Raw genomic sequence first — 25,539 nt, 5'->3', positions numbered from 1 at the left:
GAATAAAATGAGCGGAGGCTTCACGGGGCCTTTAAGTTTTCCTGGAGAGAGACAGACAGCTTATTGATTTCTCTCTCAGCTATATCAGGGGTGACATTATGAGCCATCGACCTTCCACACTCCTCCATCTCTGCTCACATCTATCCCTCCATCCTGACACGCTCAGTACATACCTTCACTCCCACTCTCTCTATCTCTGTCATGCCCTTTATTATCATGCACTATCTCCCTCCATGTTTTACACCTCTTTTATGTCCCTCTTCTCCTCTTCAGTTACATCTTTTTTTTATGTTCATCCCTCCATTTTTCTATCTGCGTCTCTCTTCCTCCTCTCTCCCCCACCATCAGCACCTCCCAATGTAATTTGCTGCTTCACGAGGATTCGATTAGTGTTTGAAAACTTAATTTATTTACCTCATTAACTGTCGACTTTAAAGGAAAATGTCGTTCAAAACAACAGTCGACCTGCCCTCCTTCCCCTGGAGTGTATCAAAACTTGTGTGTGTGTAGGTGTGTTTGAGTGTGGGGTTACGCATGTATGTGCATCTTGTCTGACCTGTACTGTTTACTGAAGGTGAACTGAGACTCTGTGTGAGTGTGTGCGCAGAATAGCAAATAGCTTTCAACACCAAGCTACAGCTGGGCAGAATTTCTACATGGACACACACATCATGGTAAGCAGTGGTTATGACTGTTTTATAATCAGACCTGCCTACATATAATTAGCTGTGTGTGTGTGTGTGTGTGTGTGTGTGTGTGTGTGTATGTATGGAGTAAAATACAGGCTTTTCCCACACAAGTTGTTTTGACCTGAGTGGTAACTGTGTACAATTACACACACACACACACACACACACACACAAACACACATGTACACACAGTATATACAGAAACACACCCAGATCCAACGAGAAGCCATAATGTGATGTCATGAAGGCTTAGCCGCATCTCTGATATGATATTTTAAAGTTCCCAATAATTAGGTGTGTGTGTGTGTGTGTGTGGGAGTGGTTGATTTCACAGAGGTCTTAACTGCTGACAGGGAAATAGGCAGCCTCAGGTGAGCATGGGTGTGGACGCACACATACACACATTATAGAGATACACACACTGCTACACACATAACGTTATGTCATTTCTGGGTGTTAGCTGCTGGGGACGAGAGGAAGGAGAAATGAAGTAGGAGGAGAAGTAAAGAAAACAGACAGAAAGAAGGAAGTAAAGATGAGTGACATGGTTAAAGATGTTATTACAGTATTTTTGTTTTGTATTGGTTAACTAAGATTTTTGTCCCTGGAGAATGAGGATCAATTGTTATTACAAATCTAACTTAAGTTTAGCTAATTAAATCTCTCTCTCTCTCTCTCTCTTTCTCTTTCTCTTTCTCTTCTTTCTCTCTCTCCCTATTGCCTTAGCTGGTTATTACCACTGTCTCCTCTTTCTGTGACTGTGGTTTCAAATTAAATGCTTAAGACAAGAATTGATTGTAAAGCGTACAGCCTGTTGCTCCTGCAGTGTTCTGTGTGTAAGTCATCAAATCATCAAGTCATCCTTCCTTGGCTGCCATTTTCACAAGTTTGGAAAATAGGTTAGTGGTCCCTCCTCTTCCACTAAGTAGCCAAAATGGTGACGTAATGGTGAGAGGTGTCCTTTGTTCAGACCATTTTGAGTACATGATCCAGGTACTTTTAGTGCACTGCATAATTCTGTACTTGTCAGTGTGAATGCACAAGTGTGAATATGAAAGTACACTAACTGAGACACAGCAAGTGTGTTTCAGTGAGACTGAATGTAAACATGTTTGTTTACAGGAAAACTCCACAGGAAACATTTCAGTTTGAATTTCATGGGGTATATTCAGTTTGGGATTGAATCATAAATAAATTAAAGTAAGGTTTTATTGTTATAAACTATCTTGTATTTTTGAATCAGTAACTTGAGTCTCTCTGCAGGCAACTTCAAGTCTCATAAATCAACATGCTAATGCTACACATATAGCCTGCTGGCATTGGCAGTTGTATCCAGTTTTATGTTCCACTTAATAAAATAAAAGGACTGTTTTTGGTTAAAGGCCGAGAGACTGAAGCCTGACGAACAGCGAGCTATTAGAGAGGACAGGGGAAAGCCAAATGGAATAGATTTTTTGTAGAGAGCAGAGATTACAGCTACAAAGATGGTTTTAGATGAGAGCCTGGGTGGATATGATGGATAAGGGAAAACAGTTGAATAGTGTTGTATAATATGCACACTGCAAATTAAAATAGCAAATGTGTAACTAACTAACTAACTGTAACTAACTGCTGTGGTAAGTAACAGAGTATGGATAGTAGAGGTTTCTGTGGATTATGGGATACTGTCCTGCTGCAAAATTGCAAAAATTACCCTGGTAATACCCTTTGAATTCAGCTAAAGAAGACTGATTCAAAGAGGCCTTTTACATCGAACAGATCTGTTCTTACGTGTTGAACTGTGCATGGAAAGTTTGGAAAGAAGGCGGAGGGATGGATGGACATGAGTGAACAGGTAGAGACAGATAGAGATGAGGAGGCAGTAAGGATGAGTGCAGCTCAATGGAGGGTGTGGATGCCTATGCACTGATGGAGCTATCCTCTTATAGTACCACCATAGTTTAGCTCTGTGAGGGTTTTTTTTTCAGTTGTAGAATTTATGAATGTGGAAGTTAAATGAGTTGACAACTGAATGCAGTCATAAGTGTTTATTTTCTGGCAGTTTATTTGACCTATTTCTCAGTCTTAAAGGATTTGATGTCTGTTAGTTTTGACGAGATGCTGGAAATAAGTCTGCATTTGCAAACTTTATCGTGTGGGTTTCAGTGGCAGTGTTTCCTAATGTTGATCTGAGAATTGTATGAAGTGGAGAGTCAGTCAGTGACACAAGTGGAGACAAAGAGATACACAAATAGTATGCAAAGAAACAGAAATAGACAAAAGTCACATGGAGATCAGCTGCCGTTTACTTCCTCTTCTCCGCACAGGAACCCATGGCAACACTCCGGCTAAAAGATAAATGAGAAGCATGGAGAGGAAAAGGAAAGAGCAGAGAACATGCTGGTTAAAGACAGTGGGACAGAGTCATTCATAATATTTTCAAGTTTTGATGAATATTAAGACACAGAACTACAAGAGAAAACATACTACAATGCAATAATATGACAGTTAATTCCAATAAGTCGCAGGTATATTTACAGTGTACTTTAAATGTTATTATGGTGAAGTGCTCAGCTAATGTTAATGTTGCTAACAGTGGAGAACAGCCTTACCAGTTACTAAACATGTTATCCAAATGTGTACAGACAGAGTATTTTGCAGTGTGTTGTCATGATCTCGTTTTTTGCTTGACATGTAGCAATACTCACAAAATACTTTACATTTGTCTTCCAAAGCTAATTGTTAAGTCAGTGAATCCAAAATGTGCACTGTACACTGTCCCAGTCCTGCACTCTGCCTTTGCAGTTGTGTTCCATCAACATAAAACAATCAATTTGTAAGGGCAGAAGATAAGAACTATGACTCTCTTAATTTTTTGGGTCAGTTTTCCAGATGTGGACGATGATATTGTACCTGGAAGTCAACACTGAACTATTCAGTGACTGGCAGAAACAGCCTTCTTTGGACTTCTGGTTGAAAGTGTTTTTCTGATGCTTTTCTGGGGTCTGAGACCAGGGTCTTCACACTGTATTCTCTAATTTTTAATAAAAAAAAAAAAAAAACATTATTTGTTGAGAGAACACAGTGGCAGCTCATTTATGATCTGCTTATCCAGTTTGATAATTTGGAGACTAAACATCCAGTTTGATGTCCAGAGACCTGCTCTCCTGAGCAAGGCCCTCAACCTCTACTGTTCTACCTCTCTGACCTCTCATACAAGTTCACACACCGGTGACAACAAACACATAGCTTTGATAACAACTGAACACTGACATTGTCCTGGAGTGTTCTTTTTTGTAAAGCTCAGATCCTTTTGACTGACCAATTTAGTCAAGATTTACTGTATGTGTTCTTGGACAGCCAGCTATATCATTTCTTAGGGAATATGTTTTTGTGTTTGAATGTATTTCTATGGTTTGGGAAACTGAGGAATTTGCCGGTGGTGCTCCATGTCTGCCGGTCCGTTGTTAATCTGTCATAAAACGGCTGTTGCTGTAGAGAGGCAGAGGGAAAGCGTGAGAGAGAGAGGAGCAGAGAAATGGGTGATTGATCACTCTAAATCCTTCATTTCTGTACTCGTGAGCCTCAGTGTTCAGTTTTCACCACAGGATTTTAGCCTGGACATCAATTACATAGAAGTGGTTGGTCCATTTACCAGCTGTGGGCTCAGTCTGACTTTCCGCCTTTCAAATGCACTGAACTTTCTGAACAACTTACATGCAGACGAATGGGAACGACCGACAAAGCAAATGGGAGTGATCTGCCTGCTGTTGGTGTTAAAGAAAGAAAACACTGTGAGTTATGTAAGAACGATAAGAGAAATGGAAAGTCAATGCTCTCCTCTGTATTTGTTTCACTTTATAAAAACCTCATTATTTCCCAGATAAAGGACCAAGCAGTTTACTGTGTTGAACACATAGTGAACAAACCATTAACCTGATGTTGACACACCCTACCTGTCTACTTTCCCCTCTCTCTCTTCCTCTCTCTCTCCTTTTTTGTCTTCCTCTCTTTTGAGTCAACCAGTGTTGCTCAAACACAACGTTAAACAAACCCATCAACCTGCTGTTTGAACAGTCTCGCCCTCCCTCGCCCTCCCTGGCTCTCCTTTGCTTCAGCACAGTCACTTTAACATGGCGACTGTCTGAGATATAATTGCCAGGAGCCGGACAAAAAGTCCAGTGTTCTTTTTTTAATATGTATTTTGGGCGACACAGTCAGTGCGAAGCAAACTTCTAAACTTCAATTATGCTTTGTCAGGGAATAAACAAATGTATATCTAACCAAAACAGTGCTTTATAATGAAGGATAAGTCTGGTGATTTTCTATTTCTTTCTTATTTTCTCACGAAAGGACAAAAACCAACAATGACTTGATCCTACTAACAACTTTTGTCTGTGTATCCAAAGCCTGATAAACTGTTGAGATGAGTTTTTAAGAGATTCTTGATGACAGAGAGGGATGCTCCTGCTCTGATAGTATTTTTGAGTTTGTTCCAGACTGGACAGTCATTGCCTTGTGTGTGCAGATGGCAGTGGCAGGCGACGATCCTTAGAGAAATACAGTGGTGCGTAAGCCTGTATGATTGAGTTTAAGTAGATGGGTGCAGAGACAGAAGTTGCATGAATTGAATTTGATTGAGCTGGTAGACAATGGACATTCAGGACCATTTGGGTTTTATGTGCAAAAATGTTTAGATGCACTCAACAAGTGTGATTTAGAGAGATGTGTATTCATTTTGGTGGCTGCAGTTTGGATGCAGTGGAGCTGTTGAATTTTATTGCATTCTACCAGGTGTTTGTGTTATATTGTCCATCAGTGAGGGGAAGCAGAATAATAGAAGTCCCTCTCTGTATTGCAGTACATTTCAATAGCACCACAAACTACATCCTCCATCATGATCATAAAGTTGAATCAACACCTCTTTAAAATGTCAACGACCTTAAAGAAAGAAAGACTGTATTACGTTTTGGCTAGGTGTACCTAATAAATTGGCAACTGGGTGTGTATTTGTGAGCTGTTTTTAGTAACCAAATGGCATGGAGCTGAGAGCCAGAGACGGAATAGGCAAGTCAGAAAGTCGGACACATTTGTTGGTTTTGGTGGGATTTAGTGACAGCGAAGAGCAACACCAGCCTGAATAACACATTAGCATGTACTTTTTACACATGAAATCCATTGAAGGAAATGCATACACACCTAAACATTGTTTTCTCTTTATAAGAGGTAGGCTAAATGGAAGCAGTGATCCTGCTGCAGCTTTCACTCCCAAACTGGTTTCAGAGGAATTTGCACTGTCACATTCTTTAGGCAAATGCTTCTCTGCTCTGTGACGCTGTGTGCTTTATGATAGGAGGGTTCATTAATATTCCCATAACATCTCAACCAGGACATTTCACCCCCTGCAACCATTTAGACAGAAATCAACACTGTGCATATCAGCCTTTTTGTAAACTGCATTAAAAATAGAATGAACTTCTAGCGACAGTGAAAGAGATTTGTTTTATTTTTCTGGCAGGGAAGTGAACTTTAAACAGACCATCATTTGTATTCCTGGCTTATTATCATCTGTTTGGCTGCCACACAGTGAAAGTGGCAGGTGAGTTATGTGGGGATTATTCCTCTGTGAAGATGCACGTCTCTGCAGAGAAAAGCAGCACAGCCAGAGTCTGTAAACCTTCCTGAGTCGTGACAGTCCCGTTATCAGATCTGCATAGACTGTAATCATTCATGTCACAGTTTATAGGATGGTTGTAACCAAGTGGCTAATACAACTATCATCAACATTACTTTATAACTTAACCTTTTTGTGCATGTTGTAATGACTTGATTTCCATAAAACAGACATTTTACACATCATGCAGCACCTTCTGAACCACTTAAAACAAGTAACTACTGCATACACACAGCATTTAGCACAGACATACATATTTAAAAATGCAAATAATAAGAAAATCAGTCTTGTTATCCAGCCCCAATCAGGAAGGTGTGAAATGAAATAACTGCAACATGTTAAAACCATCCGTGCTCAGGCCTTTTTTCTTTCAACGTTTCCTGAGGTTGAACTCCAAAACCAGTTCAGTGGGATTTACTTTGAGCACACTTCCCCTGAAAAATACTTCAGCTCCCCTCTCTCAGTAATACCCACACCGATCACCTGTGAACAGATTATCTGAAAGATAACGCACAAACACACACTCGGCATTTACTTGGAAGCACGCATGACTACACATGCAAAGGTGTGAGACAGAAATCTGCACACTTCACACACCAAAAACCATGAAGGTGTTTTTAAAAGGTAGATCATTCAGTTGTCAGTTAACGACTGTAAAACACTCACTTTCACATACCATACAGTCACAATGCGCGTAGTGTTTCTGATGCTGTATCTGTGGGCCATGACCTTTCTCAGCAGCCTTTTCAGTCGTCTTTGATCACCTATAACTATGATTTTTTAAGGCTTTTATTGCACTTCAGACAGGTTCCCTTCTGGCATTGACTTAAAATCAGAAATATTGCCAAGTAGGTGCTTTTGCTTTTCACCTTGACACCAGATCTTCCGCCATTATCTTGTCCGTCAGCTCTCTTCTCCTTATGGAAGACTCTACTCTGTGATACGACTCCGCTTTGCTGCTGCATGAGGCAGATACTTTCAGTTTGTAATTTTAGTGTCCCACTAAGTATTTATAACCAATATTTTACAAATTAGAGTGTTATTTGATGAACAAAATGGGATTTGTGTGGTTTGGGTGGGCAAGTTGTGTAATTGGCTTGTAACACCAGTAACACAGACCCACCATTGCAGCACTTCTCACTCAAGATGCGGTGCATTGTGTCGTCCTCTCCTGAGCTTCAAGTTGAACTTTTCTGACATTTTTTACACCAAGAATTAATGAACTGAGCACATAATTTCAGAATAACAATGACTGATAGTCTCAGCAATACTCCACTGATATTTAAACCTCCAACCATGCCTCTTTGTGGCTAACCAACCGACCGACTGACTGATTAAATGGATGAATTACTAGTTGACTGACTGGTTGACTCAGACTTTGTAGAGTCGGTCTTGACTCCAGAAATGTCAACAGAGCCGTATTCTCCCCGTCCTGAGACGCCGACATCAGTTCCTCCACACTGCTCTGTCTTTTTCTCTGTCCTTTTGTCGGTCAGTAGAGCAAGTCAGGATTATCACGGTAGGATTAGACGCCAATGGCAGGTGACTACACACACACACACACACACACACACACACAGAGAGAGAGACTGAAGTAACAGTATACCTGGTCATGCTGTCTGGTTGACTAAGCAGATAAGATAACAATGCTGTATATGTTCTATACATGGAGAGCCGAGGCTGTGTGTGTGAATGGGGTTTACTGTGTCGCTGCTGGTGGAGCATGTAGACCGTTTCCACTCGGCTGTGCAGAGTTTTATGGTAGCAAGGCTGCTTGAGTTTAATGTCTAAAATGACTATACGTATCAGACAAGTGCCCATCACAAACTCCCACACCCATGTTTACATGTATTTGATTCGTAAATGTTTGTATTTTGCTTCATAAATGACCTAAAAGATTCTTTGCTGTTAAACTTGCTGTCAAGTTAAACAAATGGATTAATTAACAAACCTTTAAAGCACAACAGACAACAAATCATCATTTTAGTTTATAACCTTCCAGATGATTGACTTTCTAGGACAATCTTGACATTTAAAAAAGTGTTTCTCTTGAGGATCTTTTTAAACTTGGTAACCAACGGAGTGTGACCAAGATATGGACTGAGAGATACATGTTTTAGTTCAAAAACTACACATTTGTTAAGCGTTAATCATTAATACAATGCGTTTAATCATTAATACAATGAAGACATTGCTCTTGAAGACATAGCTCTTGTTACTTATTGACCTACATTTATGCAGAAACTGAATTATCTATCAATATGCTAATATTCAGATTTATGAGTTGGGCTCTGATTTTATCTCTGCTTCTTTTCAAAACAAAAGCTAGTTGGTATAGCAGTGGAATAAGCTGTTTAATTTTGCACATAATCTTCCTGATTGTTAAGACGACATTTTAAGCTTTGGTAACTTGCGATAGTCATTTGTCCTTTGTCTCTGTGTAGTTAAATCAAATTCAAAGGCCCAAAGGTTTCCTCAGACTAACATCATTCATTAGATTTTCTCCCTTTGACTCTAGAAATGTCATGGAGGTTTGATATAGAAGTTGCCATCCAGCCAGATGATTGTCAACAGCTGTTTTTTTGCAGCTGTCTCTGTGAACCCTTTGGACACCGTCAATGACCCCTGTGGGTCCTGGGACCCTAATTTAGCAACGACTGCTTCAAAGCCCTCAGTATCGAGCTGCGGCGGACGCTGATACTCTGGCACTGTCTGTGGTGCTTTCAGCTCGGCCTACTCCAAAACCAGCGCTGGAATATTTTGTCTGCGACTGGCTGTGACATTCCTGGCAGTCACAACAAATCCTGGCAGAATTTAAGGTTTAGGCGAGAAGTGGAAAGGGAACAAGAAGGGCTCTCCAAGAGCTGCACAGACTGAAACACAAGCAGCAGAGACATTTTGTATTGTGTGATCATGGTTCGTAGCTTTACACTGTTTCCCACAGTGACCTTCAGTGACTGCTGGAGAAGGTTAAACTTCATTTCTCAGATCGCCAACATTACAGCCAACTAAGCTGCAAAGACTAGTCAAGTAAGCAAAATAATTGTTGAATGTGTTCAACCATTTTTCATGCAAAAAAGAATAATATTCTGTGCTTTCAGCTGTGCAAATGTGACAATTTGCTTCTTGTCTTTGTATTATTTAAATTGAATTTGTCACATTGGGCTCTGAAACATGGTGCCATTTTTCACATTTTGTGCTTTAAATGCTTCAATAACGAATTGAGTAAATAGTCAGCAGATAAATCAATAATAAAAATAATTGCCTGTTGCAGTCCTACAGCCAGAGTTACAGTGAGGAAGTGAAGGATTGGAAGCTATTAAGCGGATAAGATAACATCAGCATTAAATGGTGGCTCACTGGCAGTAATTGTCACTTTAAAAATCAAGACTGTCAAATATTAGCATATGGCCAAATAAGGGAAAAAAAAGTAAACACAAATGTCAATATGCCAGTAATAACACTCCCAAACCATGGATCTAAAGGACTTAGCATGATCTTCCAGCTCTGGCTGCTAACAGACAACACCTGACCCACTTGCATTTTAAAGTATATGTTGTACACATGCCATAACTTAGAGTTAAATGTATTAGCTTAATCACAGACTTCACTGAATCGTCCTGTACCGAGTAGTTCTGGGTTAATGTGTACTGTAGATCCTTTGTGTGCATATAAAAAGCACATGCTGACAGAAATGTACAGAAATGTAATAAGATGCCAGTGGAGAACTGTGAGTACAAGAGATTTTATTCCATACAAGTCGAAGCAGATTTATACTTACAGATTTTCCATGCATGGATTTTGTGAAATTAAAATGCTGAAAACCCTCTTGCATGAGATGAGGTTTGGGAAGGATTACAGTATATTATGAATGCTCTCAGTTGAAAACACACTGATATTTACATCCCAGTACAGTTGATGTCTCAACCACAACAAGGATCAATCAGTTTGGAGCAATCATTCCTGTTCATTCCCCTCCTCTTCCATTTATCACAGGTTCACTGTTGTTCACAGAAGCATTCAGTCAGTCACCTGCAGTATTTCATCACGCAGTGCTAAATCCCTGTGACTAGTAAACCTGTCAGCTCCATGCCGTGTGCATGCAAGGCTAGCTGTGAAGCAGGGCCCGGCTAACAGCTTTGGTTGTGTGGAGCTAAGACACTAATGGCGCGGTGTTAGGGGTTAAATCGGTATTATCCTCTCTCTGGTGGACCAGCAGAGACAGAGGACAGACAGGGTGACTGGGTTCAGGAAAATGAGAGAGAGTGAGAGGGAGAAAGTGGGAGTCAGGACCTCGGTTCCAACAGGGCTTTCCTGCGTTTTTTTAATTCAATAACCAGAACACTGCACCAGCAGCTGTTTGGTCACAGATGTAACCCAAGGTCAGAGCCTGCTGCATGAACCAGCCTTAGATTACATAATCAATCAGCTGTACAAAAAAATAGACACAGAAACAGCTTTTACCTCCTAAAGAAGGGAAAGATCCTGATCTCTGTAGAAGAATGTGATAAAACATTTTTTCTCCTTATGTAGAGATTTGAACACTGTTCACTGATGTGCTGTGTTGTTGATGAAGTAGTAACTAAAAAACGCAGGTATTCTAATCCGTTTGTTTCCTTTAAGTAAAAAGTGAATCAGTAGGTGTTTACATCAGCAACCTATATGGATGTAAGGAGATTTAGAGCTTAAAGGATTAGTCGATTAATTCACTAGTCAAGTGGCATAAAATGCAACTACTTGTATAGTTGATTGATCATTTTTCAAGCTAAACTGCAGAACATTACCTAGTTCCAGTTTCTGTTGTTACAGTTCACAACCTTTTTTGTCTTATGTAATAATAAACTGAATATTTTGGGGGTTTTGAATGGTTGGTTCCTCTATTTCCTCTTTTGAATTTTTTTTCTCAAGAAAATAATCCTCTTCTAAATTAATGAATTTGTGTGTTGTTGTCCATGCCAGCCATGTGCTGTTTTGTTTTATGTGTGCTCCTGCTGTTTTTATTCTGTTGATCAAGATCGCACCGTCTACTTTGCTCGTTCTCATCAACATTATTAATTTGTTTCTTATTTCTATCCTGCTCCCTCTTTTCTCTGCATAATTTTCAGCTTCCTCTCTGATCTGTCTCTATATCTTGATGGGGTTTTTGTACATTTCCTATTCAGATTTTACATCTGATTTTGAATTCATTTCAGTTTAGTCCAGTGGTCCTCATTCAGTTTGAACTCTCAAACAGCTGCTGTTATGTTCTGTCAAAGCTGTCAAATATTCTTATAATTCTCATTTTCCTTTTTTGGGTGTTAACTTACAGTTTGTTGGATTTGCCACCAAGTTCATACATTCTGCCTCTATTATTAATTAGAATAAAGCGTTAAGATAGTATGTTGAAGCAAATTAGAACAAATATAATGTCCAATTATTATCAATACATCAAATTAAGTTAAATATTTCATCTTTCTGTCTCTGTCAGCTCAGTTTTGTTAGTGTTGTATCCACACATTCCAGCCCTCTGCAGAGAAATCCAACAGGTTTTATGCTAATACTTTAATAATAGTTATATCTCCATCATTAAAGTTATAAGCTCTTCAGGATTATTGGTATAAATTATCCATTGTTAAAGCTTCAGGGCTAATGTCTCTGTTATAGACTCTGTGAATCCTGGAGGTTTAATGCTATTGGTGTTGTCTCTGTGTTTGCTGCAGGCCAGTTATCCTACATGGGAGGACTTCGTATCCAAAGGAGCCAAGCTACAATCACAGCTCAGGTAAGGCACACATACAATTTACATTCTCATTGACTTTTTACCATTTTGCCTGATCTGAATCTCAGTTTGATAATTTTTTAAGAGAAAAGTTTGTAAATACTTGTGTTAAGATAACATTAGTGCAGAATGGTGAGAAGTTTGTTTGCGGTACCAAAACTCTGGCATGTTATTTGCAGCTTTATCAAAACATTTTAAATGATGACAGCCAACAGTTCTGTCTCATGTGTTTCTAGTGGCTCCTGTCCAGAGGGTTATTTATTGTAACACTGCTAAATGTCCTAACTAAACATATTCTGATTATTGTTGTGTTTTGCATGAAAGCTACCTCTGACTCTCTCTGTCACACTCATGCACACGCACAGTGACCCAATAGCTGGCCCAGTGTAATAACAGTATAATGGCTGTGTTTCCCAGTAGGCCAGTTTACTCTGATAAGCATCGCTCTGCCTGCTGCAGCCAGTCACAGGCCATTAGCCCTGCCAGTCAGCCAGCTACACACACACAGACACACACACACAGAGATGTAGGCACAAATAGGACATTGATGCTGTTCAAACTGCTCTAATTTTTAATGCTACTTAAAAGATCTGCTGTGGATAATTTGCACACATAAAGCCTTAATCCAGACTTTAACTGCACAGTTCTGGTTGTGCATTGAACCTCCATAAAAATGAAACGTCTTTCAAATCTGAAACATAAAAACAAAGACGTTCAGTGGTTGCTAATTTGTTAGGAAATCATTCCTTGTATTTTGTGCTTATTAGCAGTTCATTTCAGTCTGGGATTACTGGGATTATTACTCTCTACCAGATAACTTTATATAGTTTAAACAGATTTGGTGCAGGAAACATTACATGTACAACAGCTAGTTACATATGGCTAACATAACATAACATCGTGTAATTTAGAAATACAGTACCTTGCAGACGTTGTAGGCACCAAAAGCAATGTGAGGATGCCATCAGTTTTACCTGCCTACCTAGAACTAGAACATGCACAGCTAAGCTGGAAACTAGTTAGTTAACACTAGGAGTTAACACCATAGTTGCTCTGTGGATTTAGACTGTCTCAGTGTCCTCTGTCTCTTCATATAAAGGCATTTAATGAGACTATTTCTGTTGGAGATCCTCTAAATTCGGCTCATGAAACAATTTAATTATTCTATTAGCATCTCTTTAGTGTCTCAGTTCCCTTGTGAAATGATTTTAACTAGAAAACATTGTTTGAGCTTGGAACGATTTGAAATTTTGCTCATGCAGTCAGGTGCTGAACCTTTAAGCAGCGTGCACCAGCTGAACAAAGACAAACCAGAGCTTCTGCCACAGTTCAGAGGGGATTTTTAGTGTCTTGTTGAGGGACATGGTACTGGAGCCACCGGAGTGTTCAGGCAGAGGGGAATCATGGGGCATCATATCAAGCGTGTATGTGCACACATGAAGCTGCAGTGGTGTGTTTTAACTCTGTTCCTGCTGCCAAGACTTAATATTAGTTTAAACCCAGATGTTCTGAGTTTAAGTGTTGCATTGCTGCTCACATCAAAAAGTTGTGTTGTTTTTGATTATTTGTTATTTTAGTTTTATGTCTTAATAGGAAAGAGAAGGTTGGACACACACACACACACACACACACACACACACAGACACACAGACACACACAAACTATTGACAGCACTGTCATCTGATCTTCTTAGTTAGGTTTTCAAGGGTAATGACTGTGTGTGTTCGTGTGTGTTTTTGTGTGTGTGCGTGGCTATAGAAACATAGACCTGACTAGTAATGGAGCACACACACACACACACACACCACACACACACACCACACACACACACACACACACACAGACAATAGGTCCATTGATGATGATGATGTGTGTGTCAGGAGGTCTCCAGTTGCACTCCTAACACTGGCCTTTGAGGGGACTGGCCTCTCATGTGGCTCCACCAATCCCGCTTCCAAAATAAAAGTCCTTTATTTTTCTTCTCTTTTTTTTTAAAAAACCAAGTGGAGGTTTGTTTGTGATGTGTCTTCTGCTGCAGACTGTTGCTGCTGCTGCTGCTGTGTTTGTTTGATCTGAACCAGAGAAGAAATCTTTTGTGATTTGGTTGTTTTGGTTCAGTGTGCCCAGTTATAAGCAAACAAAAGTCTTATGACTATAATCTGCCATTCATCCTGCAAGAGTTGAGCTAGCCAATCTTATTCCGTTAATGTGATTTCAGTTTATCATAACGGACATGGGTATGTTCTCTTCCTCTGGTGTTTGTATCAGTTAAGAGTAGGGATGAACATCATTACATTTAGACTGTTAATGTATTGCTAGTGCTTATTGGTTTGGCTCTTATCTTTGAGGTATCCACTGTCTTCTGTTTGGAGCTTCTAGTTGCTTTGAGTTGCAACCGAACTGGAACCATGGAAATGAATTTTCCCCCTCAAAGAAGACAGATCCTTTTACCCAATCCCTCACTGGCTTCCCGCCATCAGTTGTGTTGTGTTTGTTTTGCAAGAAACAGCAGTTTGTTACAAGTAGAAACTATGTTTTTGGTTTGTTTTTGTTCTCTTGTCTTGCTGCTGAAGTGTATATCTGTAAATTTATGTTGCGTGTTCATCAGCTGCTTTAACTGTACTGTAAAGTATTATTCAGTACTACAACAAACATCGTCATCATCAGCACCAGGGGATCTTTTCTGCATCACAGACCATTGCGTGTTGTCAGTCTGGTTGTGGAGCGGCCAATGGCAGGCCTGTGTGATACATTTATATTGCAGCAGTTGAGCACTTGACTACCCCAGCCACCCCTGAGAGCTTACAATTTCAGAGTGTAATTGCTCTCCACAACCCATTAGTACAAACACTGAGAGATGACCTCAGAGAGCCTGTCATAGACTATAAAGTTATATAATTGTTATTCAACTTTTTTTGCTGAATCATATTGTTTCCTCGTGGTTCATTAGCAAATGTTTTGTGGCCTGGTATCCGTCTGCTGGGAACCACTGATCAACGCAACTTAACTGTAAACTCATTTAAGCATTTTGTTCCATGGGTCATGTCTAATTTGTTTATGTTGCTGGTTTCTCGTTCTGTCAGAGCTGAGTTTGAGCATGACCACAGCTTCACCCGCCATGCAATGAAAAGTTAACTGTGAGAGAGTTTTGAATGTTTCCATAATCATAAGCAAGTGCCAAGAGCTGGCCAAGTCATGTCACCATAACTTCTTAAAACCTTTTAACTATAATATTAAACCTGATGAAGGATTTTTGTCATCGGACGTCTGGGCTGATGCTTGTATCTTAATGAAAGACATAATATATCATCCTCAATGTAAACAGCCCATCAACACACCCAAGTAGCATATTTGTTTTGTACTGTGTATCATGTAGGTAATGAAAATACTTGTGAAGTCTGATTCACCTGAAGAGCTGTTGGTTCCACCGAGACTTGTACAAATCCAGATTAGATCCAACACTTCTTTTCTATTTCTATTCAGTGGATTAATATACTGATGTGTGGTGTTTGTCTTTGATTCAGGACAACCATCGTGGTTACCGGAGCCTTCCTGGATGCTTTTCAGAAGGTGGCAGACATGGCAACCGGGACCAGAGGTAAACACAGAAACAACACATTGAAACACACTAAGATCCACAGGTACACAGGTATTCACAGTACGATACAGGCACATACAGTTGGATTGTGTTCTCGGCTGTAGGTCACACTAACCAGGAGGAAAATCACATTGTGAGTGACCCAAGAGAAATGTTTCCCCTCTGTTCCTTCCTTCTCACAGTGTGATCTTTCACGGTCTCTCTCTTTTCATTATAAATAGTGATATCATGAGGGAACTAATTAGCTCCATTAACTCACTGTGGACCAGGCTGTCTGTGTGTGTGTGTGTGTGTGTGTGTGTGTGTGTGTGTGTGCGCGGCGTGTGCGTGTGTGTGATTGATATAATATAATGCAGGAACCATTAATGATTGTGCTACTGGAGAATGAAATGGGCCAGGAAAATTGCCAAGAACATTTTCAATCCATCTCTCTTTTTTTTTCTTTCCCTTGTTGTCAGTCTTTTGTGCCTTTCGTGCCAAGTTACTTGAGCTGTTTTTGGGTCATTTTTCTCCTGAATATTTATTTTGTTTCTTTCTGTTTCTCTCTCTCTGACCTAACACAGTCGGACCTCATGTGCAGCTGCCTTGTTTTACCCTGGATTGGGTTACACACAGTAACATTCATACATAGACACGTCACAACGCAGGTCGTCATATCATTGCAGGATATACTACATATAGAACTAGATATGACAATCAGTTTCACAGGATAAGTTTGGCAAGTACGGTCATGACAAACATTAGGCCCTTATTTGTCAGCTGAATATGCAATACCAAAACCACAGACATTAAAAGAGCGCTCCACAGATGTAGCATCGATCTCCCATAACACTAGCGTACTCACGATAAACACAGGATGAAAATAAACACAGCAGAACCAGAGATATCTTCTGCCTCATGCTTACACTACACATAATGCAACTTGACCGCTGACAGTTCAAAGAGGGAGTCAGCTGTGGTATGCTAGCAGCAGCTAATGTAGCCTGGGGCCTCTAGCCTCCGGCAGAGATGAGAAGCTGGGCTACAGAAGTCTGATAAGCTCACTTCTTTCTACCTCCACACCCTGAGATTTTCTTGTAGTCTTCAGCCCCAGACGAGACATAAAACCAATATAAAGCATTTTTATTGACAGAACATCCTCTCTCTTGTGAATATATAAGACCGACCGATGCAGACTACAGGCTCCATGAAATACACGGAGGATGTAGACAGGGACTGCCAGTGTATTCAGAGCTGCAGTGCCTGTGTGTTGGGACTTTTGTTAAGACAGTCAGCTGCTGGTGTGATTATGTAACCCAGAAGTCAGTTGGTATTTAAAGGAAATCCAGTAACATGTGGGTGTGCATGTGGGAGGTGAATCATGGCCGCTCCCCTCCTGTGGAAGCCTCAGCAGACCTGCTCTGTCATGTCTTGTGTTCGTGTTTGTTTATCAGAACAGAGGGAACGCACATTAAGAAATGCTGAGAGCATATAAATACATCACTTTAGCCGTTAGCTGGGGGCAGAATCGCACCGGGCAGGTCGAAAGTTCCAGGAATGTAAAACACAAACAGAAGAAAAACTCATGAATAACAGCACAGTCCTTTAAAATACAGGGGTTAATGTGGAATAAACAGCTTCAGGCAGGTTCAGATCACATTCTCGCAGCTCATGACATCACCTGAAGCATAAAGGCCAAACATTTGCCGACGCTTCACCATCATCTCACATCACAAGACATACAGCATAGCTCTGTGGCAAGAAGGGAAAGTTTCAACAATGCACGGCCACACAAAGCAGTCAGCCGAGCTGGCCAATGCCTTGTTGTCATAATGTTGTTTTTTTGACCACCAGCAAAATTGCCACGGATGTGTGTATATGTCAGGAGAAGAATGTAAGTTGCTTCTGGACAAAGGTGTCTGCCAGATAATTTTAATGTAATGTAAACTTGTGACATGCTTTCCCTTTCCTCAGTCATGTATCTTTAAATACATGATCAATTCGTGGGTCGACAGAAAATTGATCAGTCAAACCTTTCAACATACTCACCATCACAAGACATTTTCAAGAAAGAATACAAAGGTCACATGTAGCACAGCTGTTGATGCAGGGATTTGAATATTGCTCAAGTTAGTCAGTTAATTGATTAGCCGATAGAGGATTAACCAACAATGTTAATGATTGATTACACAATTTAAGTTATTTGTTGAGCAAAAACAGCAATCATTAAATGGTTTCAGATTCTCAAATGTGAGAATTTGCTGCTTTTCTTTGGTTTATATAATTTAGAATTGAGCATCCATCAGTTCTGGGTTGTTGGTTGGAGAAAGATAAGACATCTGAAGATGTAAAGTTACACACCTTAGGCTACATTTTTGTTTGATTTTATATATAACTTACCGTTAGCTCACCATGCGAGTACAGTGCAGCATGATAAATGTGAACACAGACGGTCACATGAGTCAGAAAGAGAGAGAGAGAGAGAGAGACAATGTGACACTTTGCCTGACCTGCACCTCAAATTGAGTGTCAACTGATTTGACTTAATGGGTCATCATGTTGGGTGTAAAAGGGTCAGACGCAGCTCAGCCTGTGTTGAAAACTGTGTTTAAAAAGCGTGTACTCTACCTCTATCTGCATATTTGTGTAAGTGTTGTGTATAAGTGTTGCGGTGGTTAGTTAATCATGTCTCACCTACTTATCTCTAGTGCACTTTGTTGATGTTTGGTTAAAACTGGATTGTATCATCAGTGCCGAATATGCTCCTGGATGCCTTAAATTCCTGCTGGATTAATAAAGGGTCTGCCTATCTGCCTCTGTTTAGCCCAGATTGGCCCCTGTCTGGTTTAACCTCGCTTGGCCCTACAGTGGACACAAGATTGTTATCATCTGTTAGCAGTTAGCTCAGGGTAAAGCTAATACGGCCTATACGTGTTGACCAAGCACATTCCACTGTTTTGTGTCTGTGTGTGTGTGTGTGTGTGTGTGTGTGTGTGTGTGTGTGTGTGTGTGCACCTGTGTAGTGTGTTTTGACAGCTGTCTCCTCCTCCTCTATTCTCTCTCCAGCTCCTTCAGTCTATCAGCTGCTGAGTGTGTGAAAGAGAGAGAGAGAGAGACAAAGGCAAAAGAAGAGTGGAACAGCTGACTTTAAGGGAGGCCACTCGTTACCTCTTTCTCTCTCTCACACACACACACCACACACACACACACACACTCATAGACACTGTTACACTCTTTGCGTCGACAAGTCTTGTCAGCATACAGAAACTGTTAATTGTTTTCCACCCTTCAGCCCCTCGTAAAACCCACAGAGGACTCTTGTATGTGTGTCAGAACCGGTCTGGTGGGTCTGTGTGTGGGTTCTGTGGTTGGTTGCCATGGTAATACCCATGTTCTCATCTTTCTGGAAAGTGCTGTGTGTTTCTGAAGATTGTTTATCAGGATAGACAGACTGACACAGGGACAGCTGGCAGCCCTGTCGCCTTGCTCAGAGACACATCAGTAGTGCTTTACGCATGACGTGTGTTGGAGCTTCTGTGTGCGAGGACGTGTCAAAACGTATTTCGTTGTCAGCCAACTTTTAACTTTAATTAGTGTGTACGATTCATAGGCTCTGACAGCGTCTTTGTGCTGTGTCAGTGCAGGTAACGTCAGTGCTTGAGCACAGCTAGAGTCGCAAGGCACTTAAAAAAAATCTCAAACAGTCTGAACTGTTTGCAGTGTTTCCTCTGGTGCCTTGGGGATTGAGTGGCCTCTGCTGCGTTTTGATGTCATTTATGGTCACATTTTGTTTTGCCCCCCCCCACTAACTCACACACACACACACACACACACACACACAGAAGAGGAGCGGCAGGTTGACAGCTCATTACATTAAGTGCAATAAGCCAACAAGATGGATAGTTGTCGGCTCCAAATGTCTGAAAGTCAGGCCAAAATATGAGTTTTTTTTATCGCATGCAATCTGGCGACAGTGGTGATGGTGCTAGCAGAACTAGCATTAGCTAGTCCTGGCCAGACCACTCACAGCGCTCCTGCTCTTACAGGCGTTGGCTATGACCCATCTTGGCTGTCAGAGAGGAAATGCTCCTCCTGCCTCTAACAAACACTTTCATTTCATTTCAGGCAGAGGACAAATAACAGTTATTATTAAAAAGACGGTCCAATTTTCATCCGTACAGAACAACAAAATAGACTAGAATAGATATTTAGTGGTTTGTGGTTCGATACCCAGCTCCTTCTGTCTACATGTCAATGTCCTTGGGAAATAACTATTTCTACCAATGGTTAGGCCCAAAACAATGGTACTGAGCTATCGTTTAAATGAGATGAGGACTAGTTAGGTGGAGCGAGGACAGCAGCCTCATGCTGTTGCTGTGATCCTGGTCCCATAAAATCTTTAAACATACGTAGATTTTGTTGGTCTTGTGCTCATCTCTGACAGCAACATATCAGAAGAAACGCCACAAATCCCAGAGTAAGAAGCAACAGAAACTGGATATAACTAACTTTTTTGTTTTGTGAAAATATCTGGCCTATAAATTTTGACTTGGCCTGGAAATCCTGATACGTAACTGATCAGTGTTCTAATTTTAAAAGTTTAAAGCCCCATAATGAGTAAATAATTAATGACTCAAGTTGAAATTCACTGTGGGTGTGGTTTCATCACATTTGATTGACCGTGACTGCACAATTGATAAATTCTGGCTAGTGCATAAATGAAGTATGTTTTGCTAACTGAGACGACAGAGAAATAGAGAAATACAGAAATTTGTCAAGTGAATAAACTAAAACTGTTTTAACTTTGCCTGAAAACAGTGTGTATATGTCAGACCCAATCAAGAAACTTTTTAAGAAAATACATTTTAGGGCATTTACCACTTTTGGAGGGATTGAGTCACTGATTTTCAGATGCACATTGACGCTGGATCGACCAGAGTGGACTTAAATCAAACTAAAAAGAAGCTGTGAGGCGTCATTGTGTCTCGTTGCTTCTCAGTAGGATGATGTCAGTTCTGTCTGCTGTCTGTGCATCGTGTGTTGGGTTACACCAGATTGAGTTTACATCAAATTAAATCACATGACTTTGTTATATTTGAACAAACAGAAACTGAGGCTCTGCACTATCTGATAGCTCTGATCGCTTTATCCATCCATCCATCCATCCATCCATTGCATTCCTGCTTTGCATGTCTGTGTTTATTTTGCTTAATCCTGATCAGCGATAATGTTCATGAGTGACAATAAAAACAGAGCTGAAACTTGCCATAAATCTTTTCACAATCAGCTGATTTTTAAAAGCAGGTTCCCTCTCGTCTCTTCTCTGGTGAGTCCTCATGACTGGTTTCCCCAGCAACCGAGGAAGTGTTGGCGTCTTCTGCATCATGTGGCTTTCAAAGCATGCACGCCAAGGCACACACACACACATACACACACAGATCACAAGACGACCTACTGAGTGCTGACTACTTCTACCGGAGGTTTCCTTAGGTCAGCTCCGTGTGTGTTTGTTTGCTGCAGGATTGCAGAGGTTAGGAGACAGTTTGCCTCATTCTGACTGATCGATTGACTGGTCAGCTGGTCAGTCAATCAATAACTGGATCAATATAAGGGGAGAAGAGGAGTGAGGGAGTAGGTTGGGCGCTGTTAACTGCTGTTTACCTTACAATCTGCTTGAAATCCTCTTCCTAGCATATTTAAAAACTGCAAGACATGAGTGAGGGAGCAGCATCTGTGTGAAGCAGGGGCAGGGGGACAGACGGGACACTGACCCCCACTCATTACAGATAAAGATATAGAGGTGGGAGTCAGAGCTAAACATCCACGACAAGCTACTGTCAGATGAGGAGTCTGGTGGAGCTTTGACGGTCACTTGAAGCACATTTATGGCCCTTTGAGAGAGACACTGTTGTCTCTTCAGGGCTGTCACTTTTCAAAAAATCCAAATCGAATGAATTATTAACTTGCTGCTCTGCTTGTCTGTGCCGTCTCTGCTGGCTCAGTGGGATGGTAAGCTAGCAGGTGAGTCTGCAATTTGTGCCATCCACGGTGTAGAATCCAAAATACTTACACATGCTGCCTCTCAGATGTTTTGATGTTGTGATTGTTTGTTCAGGATGGCTCTGCTCTCTATTGTACTCCATTTTGGTAACAAAAGAACACTGTTTTATCATTAGCTGATAGGCGAAAAGGGCATGCAGTAGGTCAACCTGATAGAGCACCCTCTGCTGGATCATGAGGCAATCTACTTCAAACGGACTGATGCGTTCACAGAGACTTCGGGCTACAGGCAGCCAGTGTTCTGCTTTTTATACTTAACACCACAGCTAACATATATAATAAACCTCTGAGTCTTCCATATTACGTCATTGTTAGTGACAGGTGACAGAATTTCAGATTCATGCATTCACATACAAGCTAATTTTGGCTGCCTGTCAGGCTTGCCAATGCTAACTGAATTGTTGGAAAAATCATCTGTCATAGCATTATATACCAGCAATGATCTGTGTGATCATGTGTACAGAGCAAAGAAGTAATTGTGTGACCTTGTGTGACAAAAGCAGTACCTGCACACAAATTCCACATTACATTTTTAAAACTTTAATTCACAGAGTTTCAGTCCAGACTGGAAGTTCGTAAAATCAGAGTGTTTAACAGAAGTTTATTTGCAGATGTTCACATTCAGAGAGTGACACCAGGGAGCAGTTTCAGAGGAAAAGAAAACACAGAAAACTAGTCTTTGTGGAACAACCTGGGAGCAGAGAAAACGACAGGAATTGATACACACACACACACACGTACACACAGGCTTTTCTGAAAGAGCCACATTATGAGCAGTGAGGAGGAGACTGAAGCTGGAAAATCTGGGTTTAGAAGGAGGGCGAACAGTTCTCTCTCTGTCTCTCTGGCGTTGTGTCTTTGGAAAAAGGAGGGAAATTATAAACGACTGGAAGCAGCATTTTATTTTCCTCCTATTTTTTTTTCTACTCTGAGAAATTTATGGCTGATTTTAGTCGAGTCATTAACATTTCATATCTTTCACACATTTTGCACAAAGCTGAAAAAATAAACTACTTTACATAGAAAAATAAGCAAAGAAACAACATAGAAAAAAAACCAATAAGAGAAAGGAAAAGTTACATTTAAAATAAATTAATCTACTTCTGTTTTATCATGGTGAATTATATATTTATATATACATATAAAATACATATTACCATATAAATATATAAATTACTACAGCAGCTTCTAGTGGCTGTTTCCACTGTATATTGAGAGTTCAACTTTGCCCAACACAGTAAAACCAAAAATCTGTGGACACTTCTAGGAAAGGGAAATCTTAATGCTACACAATCATGTGCTTTTGCAGATGTTTCAACATGACAATACTTCTGTGCACCAAGCCAGGTCCCTGAAGTAGTTGTTCTCCCAGTTTCATGAGATTGACTGACCTGTTCAGTGCTATGACCTCAGCCCCATCCAAAACATTTGGGATGAGCTGGGACACTGACTGTGACCCAGACGATCCTGGTTGTCACTGACAACAGAGTTATTTACCATCTAACACTGAAACATTACTGTGATCACTATTTGAAATCAAGAGCGTGGAGGGATGTTGCCACGTCTGTTGGAATGTCAGGTCATTTTTTACAATCAGGAGCAGAGGTTTGACGTTCACAAGAATTTGTGCTTTGAAAGCCTGTACAGGTGATCCATGTTCCTGCCAGTTGTTTAGCACTATTCCAGTGATCGTAAGGTAGCAGGAACATGCCAAGAAAAGTGAGCGATACACCAGCAGAATACAGGATGCAAATCAGAAAACATGGATGAAAACAATGTCGGTCCAGTGTTTTTAAAAAAAAGATCTGCTTTTCAAATGTTTTATGAGGAAGGAAATGCAGTCAACAGATTTTTTACATCTCAGGGATACACACTGTGTTTTGGTGAGAATGAATGCAAACAGAGCTTTGTTTGTTTCATGCTTTATTCTGAGACGTTCACCAATTACATGTCTCATGTTCAGGTGTATTTACAGGAGACTCTATGAACAACCTCTTTCTTTATTAAATGTCATTCTTCTCTTTGGTTCTGTCCTGGATAATTTATCAGGCTTTCTCACAAGCTGTGAATCAACAACACATTTGAAAAAAGCAGAACAAAACAAAATGTGAGAATCAAAAACAAACTCACTCCCACACTAAGTCTGTCTGATCTTGTCAGGCTACATTTTTCTCTGAAGTCATCTCTAGTCAATTCTGAGATCTGTTAAACATGTCTAAACCAAAGCGCAACAACGCCTATGGTGTTCAGCACCTGGCCACGCGCACACACACACACCACACACACACACACACACACACACACACACACACACTGTCCCTGTCACATATGTTGTAATTCATGTGTTGCTAAATGAATATCTACACCATAAGACAGGGCTGGGCAGCATACTGTGATTATAAAAACTTTGATTTTATAACGCTGTAGTCAATGAAACCAGTGTAAATATTTATTGAGTCCTAGTAAAGTTTCACATTGAAGCAGTAATAAAGAACTTGAGATAACCAAATGAGAACAGAAGACATTTGAATGAAGCAGAAGCAGAGCATGCACCCAATGATACTGGTTTGTTACTATGAGAGTTACTAGGAATAGAAAACAGGAGCACAAAATGAAAGTGAACAGTAAACCATCATCACTGTTTCCATACCAAGCTCCTAAATCAACATTGACATTGTGTACATTCTTACCAACACTTAAGGTGTGCCCACTTTCCGTTTGACCTCCAAATAAAGTGGTTTAATTAATCTAAATAAACTTTTGCATCATTTCTAGCCTGTTTTAGCTTCCCAGGTCTCAGAGATGATAGAAATATGAAAGTAAGTTGTAATAAACCATAGTCAGGGCTGAATATAGTTTGAAATGTTTCTATACAAGCACTGATATGATACCAGGGTTTCTCTACTGATAACAACACAATATCTTTTTCAGTATTTTGTTTATTATTTGATGCAAACCTTCAGTACATGACAGAAGCAACACATTTGCAAATTCACTTCCGTTCTTTCAGTTCCTTCAGTTGCTTTCGTTGTAGCTCTTGTTTGGTCTCCTCCAGCTCCTGAGGAAAACATACCTGGCTCTTTACCTGCCAGATGTTCACCAAGTAGCCACTAAGGTAGTGCACAGTGGGCGAATCAAAGCTGCAGCTGGAAACTGAACCAGACATTAAATGTGATGTAAATCTAGAATAAGTTCAAAGGCCAGAAAAGACTCAGTAGAGCTCAGTAGAGCACACTGTGATTGATCCATAGTTGATTATTCATCCATTGTTTTGAATATCACACGGCCTTACTGTGTAGCGCCAGAAAGATTTTTACTATAAACTGAAATAACTTCATTTTAATCAGTTAAAAGCAAAAAACATGGAACAGATTTAAAACCAGACAGGATTTAACACACTCAAAACATTGCATGACAGACTTTTGAAACCTCTACTTTAGCTGCATTAAGATAATGTCTGTGTCCTCGCAACACTCAAGACTTAAATGTTCTCTCAACAGGGAGGGAAAGGCAAATAAAGCAAGCACACCACGCCACACCTTAATGATTAACCTGCGCCTCATACCTGACTGTGTGTGTGTGTGTGTGTGTGTGTGTGTGTGTGTGTGTGTGTGTGTGTGTGTGTCCGTGTCCACATTTCTGCACATGTTCCTATGGGCGTAACTGATAATTCATGTTTTGTTTCTGAGGAGTCACGAGAGAACGGAGGAGGAAAGGAAGGAGGAAGAGATGGCAAGGGGGAAGGATGGTGGGTGAGAGAGAGAGAGAGAGGAAGTAGGACAGTTAGAGGACAATGAATGGA

At 40.5% G+C, this 25,539-nt stretch overlaps 1 protein-coding gene across 2 annotated transcripts in view; it reads left to right on the top strand.

Moving 5' to 3' along the window:
• Window positions 1-25,539, top strand: part of mtss1 (MTSS I-BAR domain containing 1) — a 56,658-nt gene that overhangs the window by 4,384 nt on the left and 26,735 nt on the right. For both annotated transcript variants that reach the window (XM_018663269.2, XM_018663268.2), the window contains exons 2-3: window positions 12,042-12,103; window positions 15,625-15,698. In XM_018663269.2, the coding sequence (XP_018518785.1) occupies window positions 12,042-12,103; window positions 15,625-15,698 (136 nt within the window). The remainder of the gene's footprint in view (window positions 1-12,041; window positions 12,104-15,624; window positions 15,699-25,539) is intronic.

This window comes from Lates calcarifer, linkage group LG12 (assembly GCF_001640805.2).
Source record: "Lates calcarifer isolate ASB-BC8 linkage group LG12, TLL_Latcal_v3, whole genome shotgun sequence".
Classification (NCBI taxonomy): domain Eukaryota; kingdom Metazoa; phylum Chordata; class Actinopteri; family Centropomidae; genus Lates; species Lates calcarifer.
The sequence above is the reverse complement of the archived record's forward strand: the minus strand, read 5'-3'. Positions and strand labels throughout refer to the sequence as shown.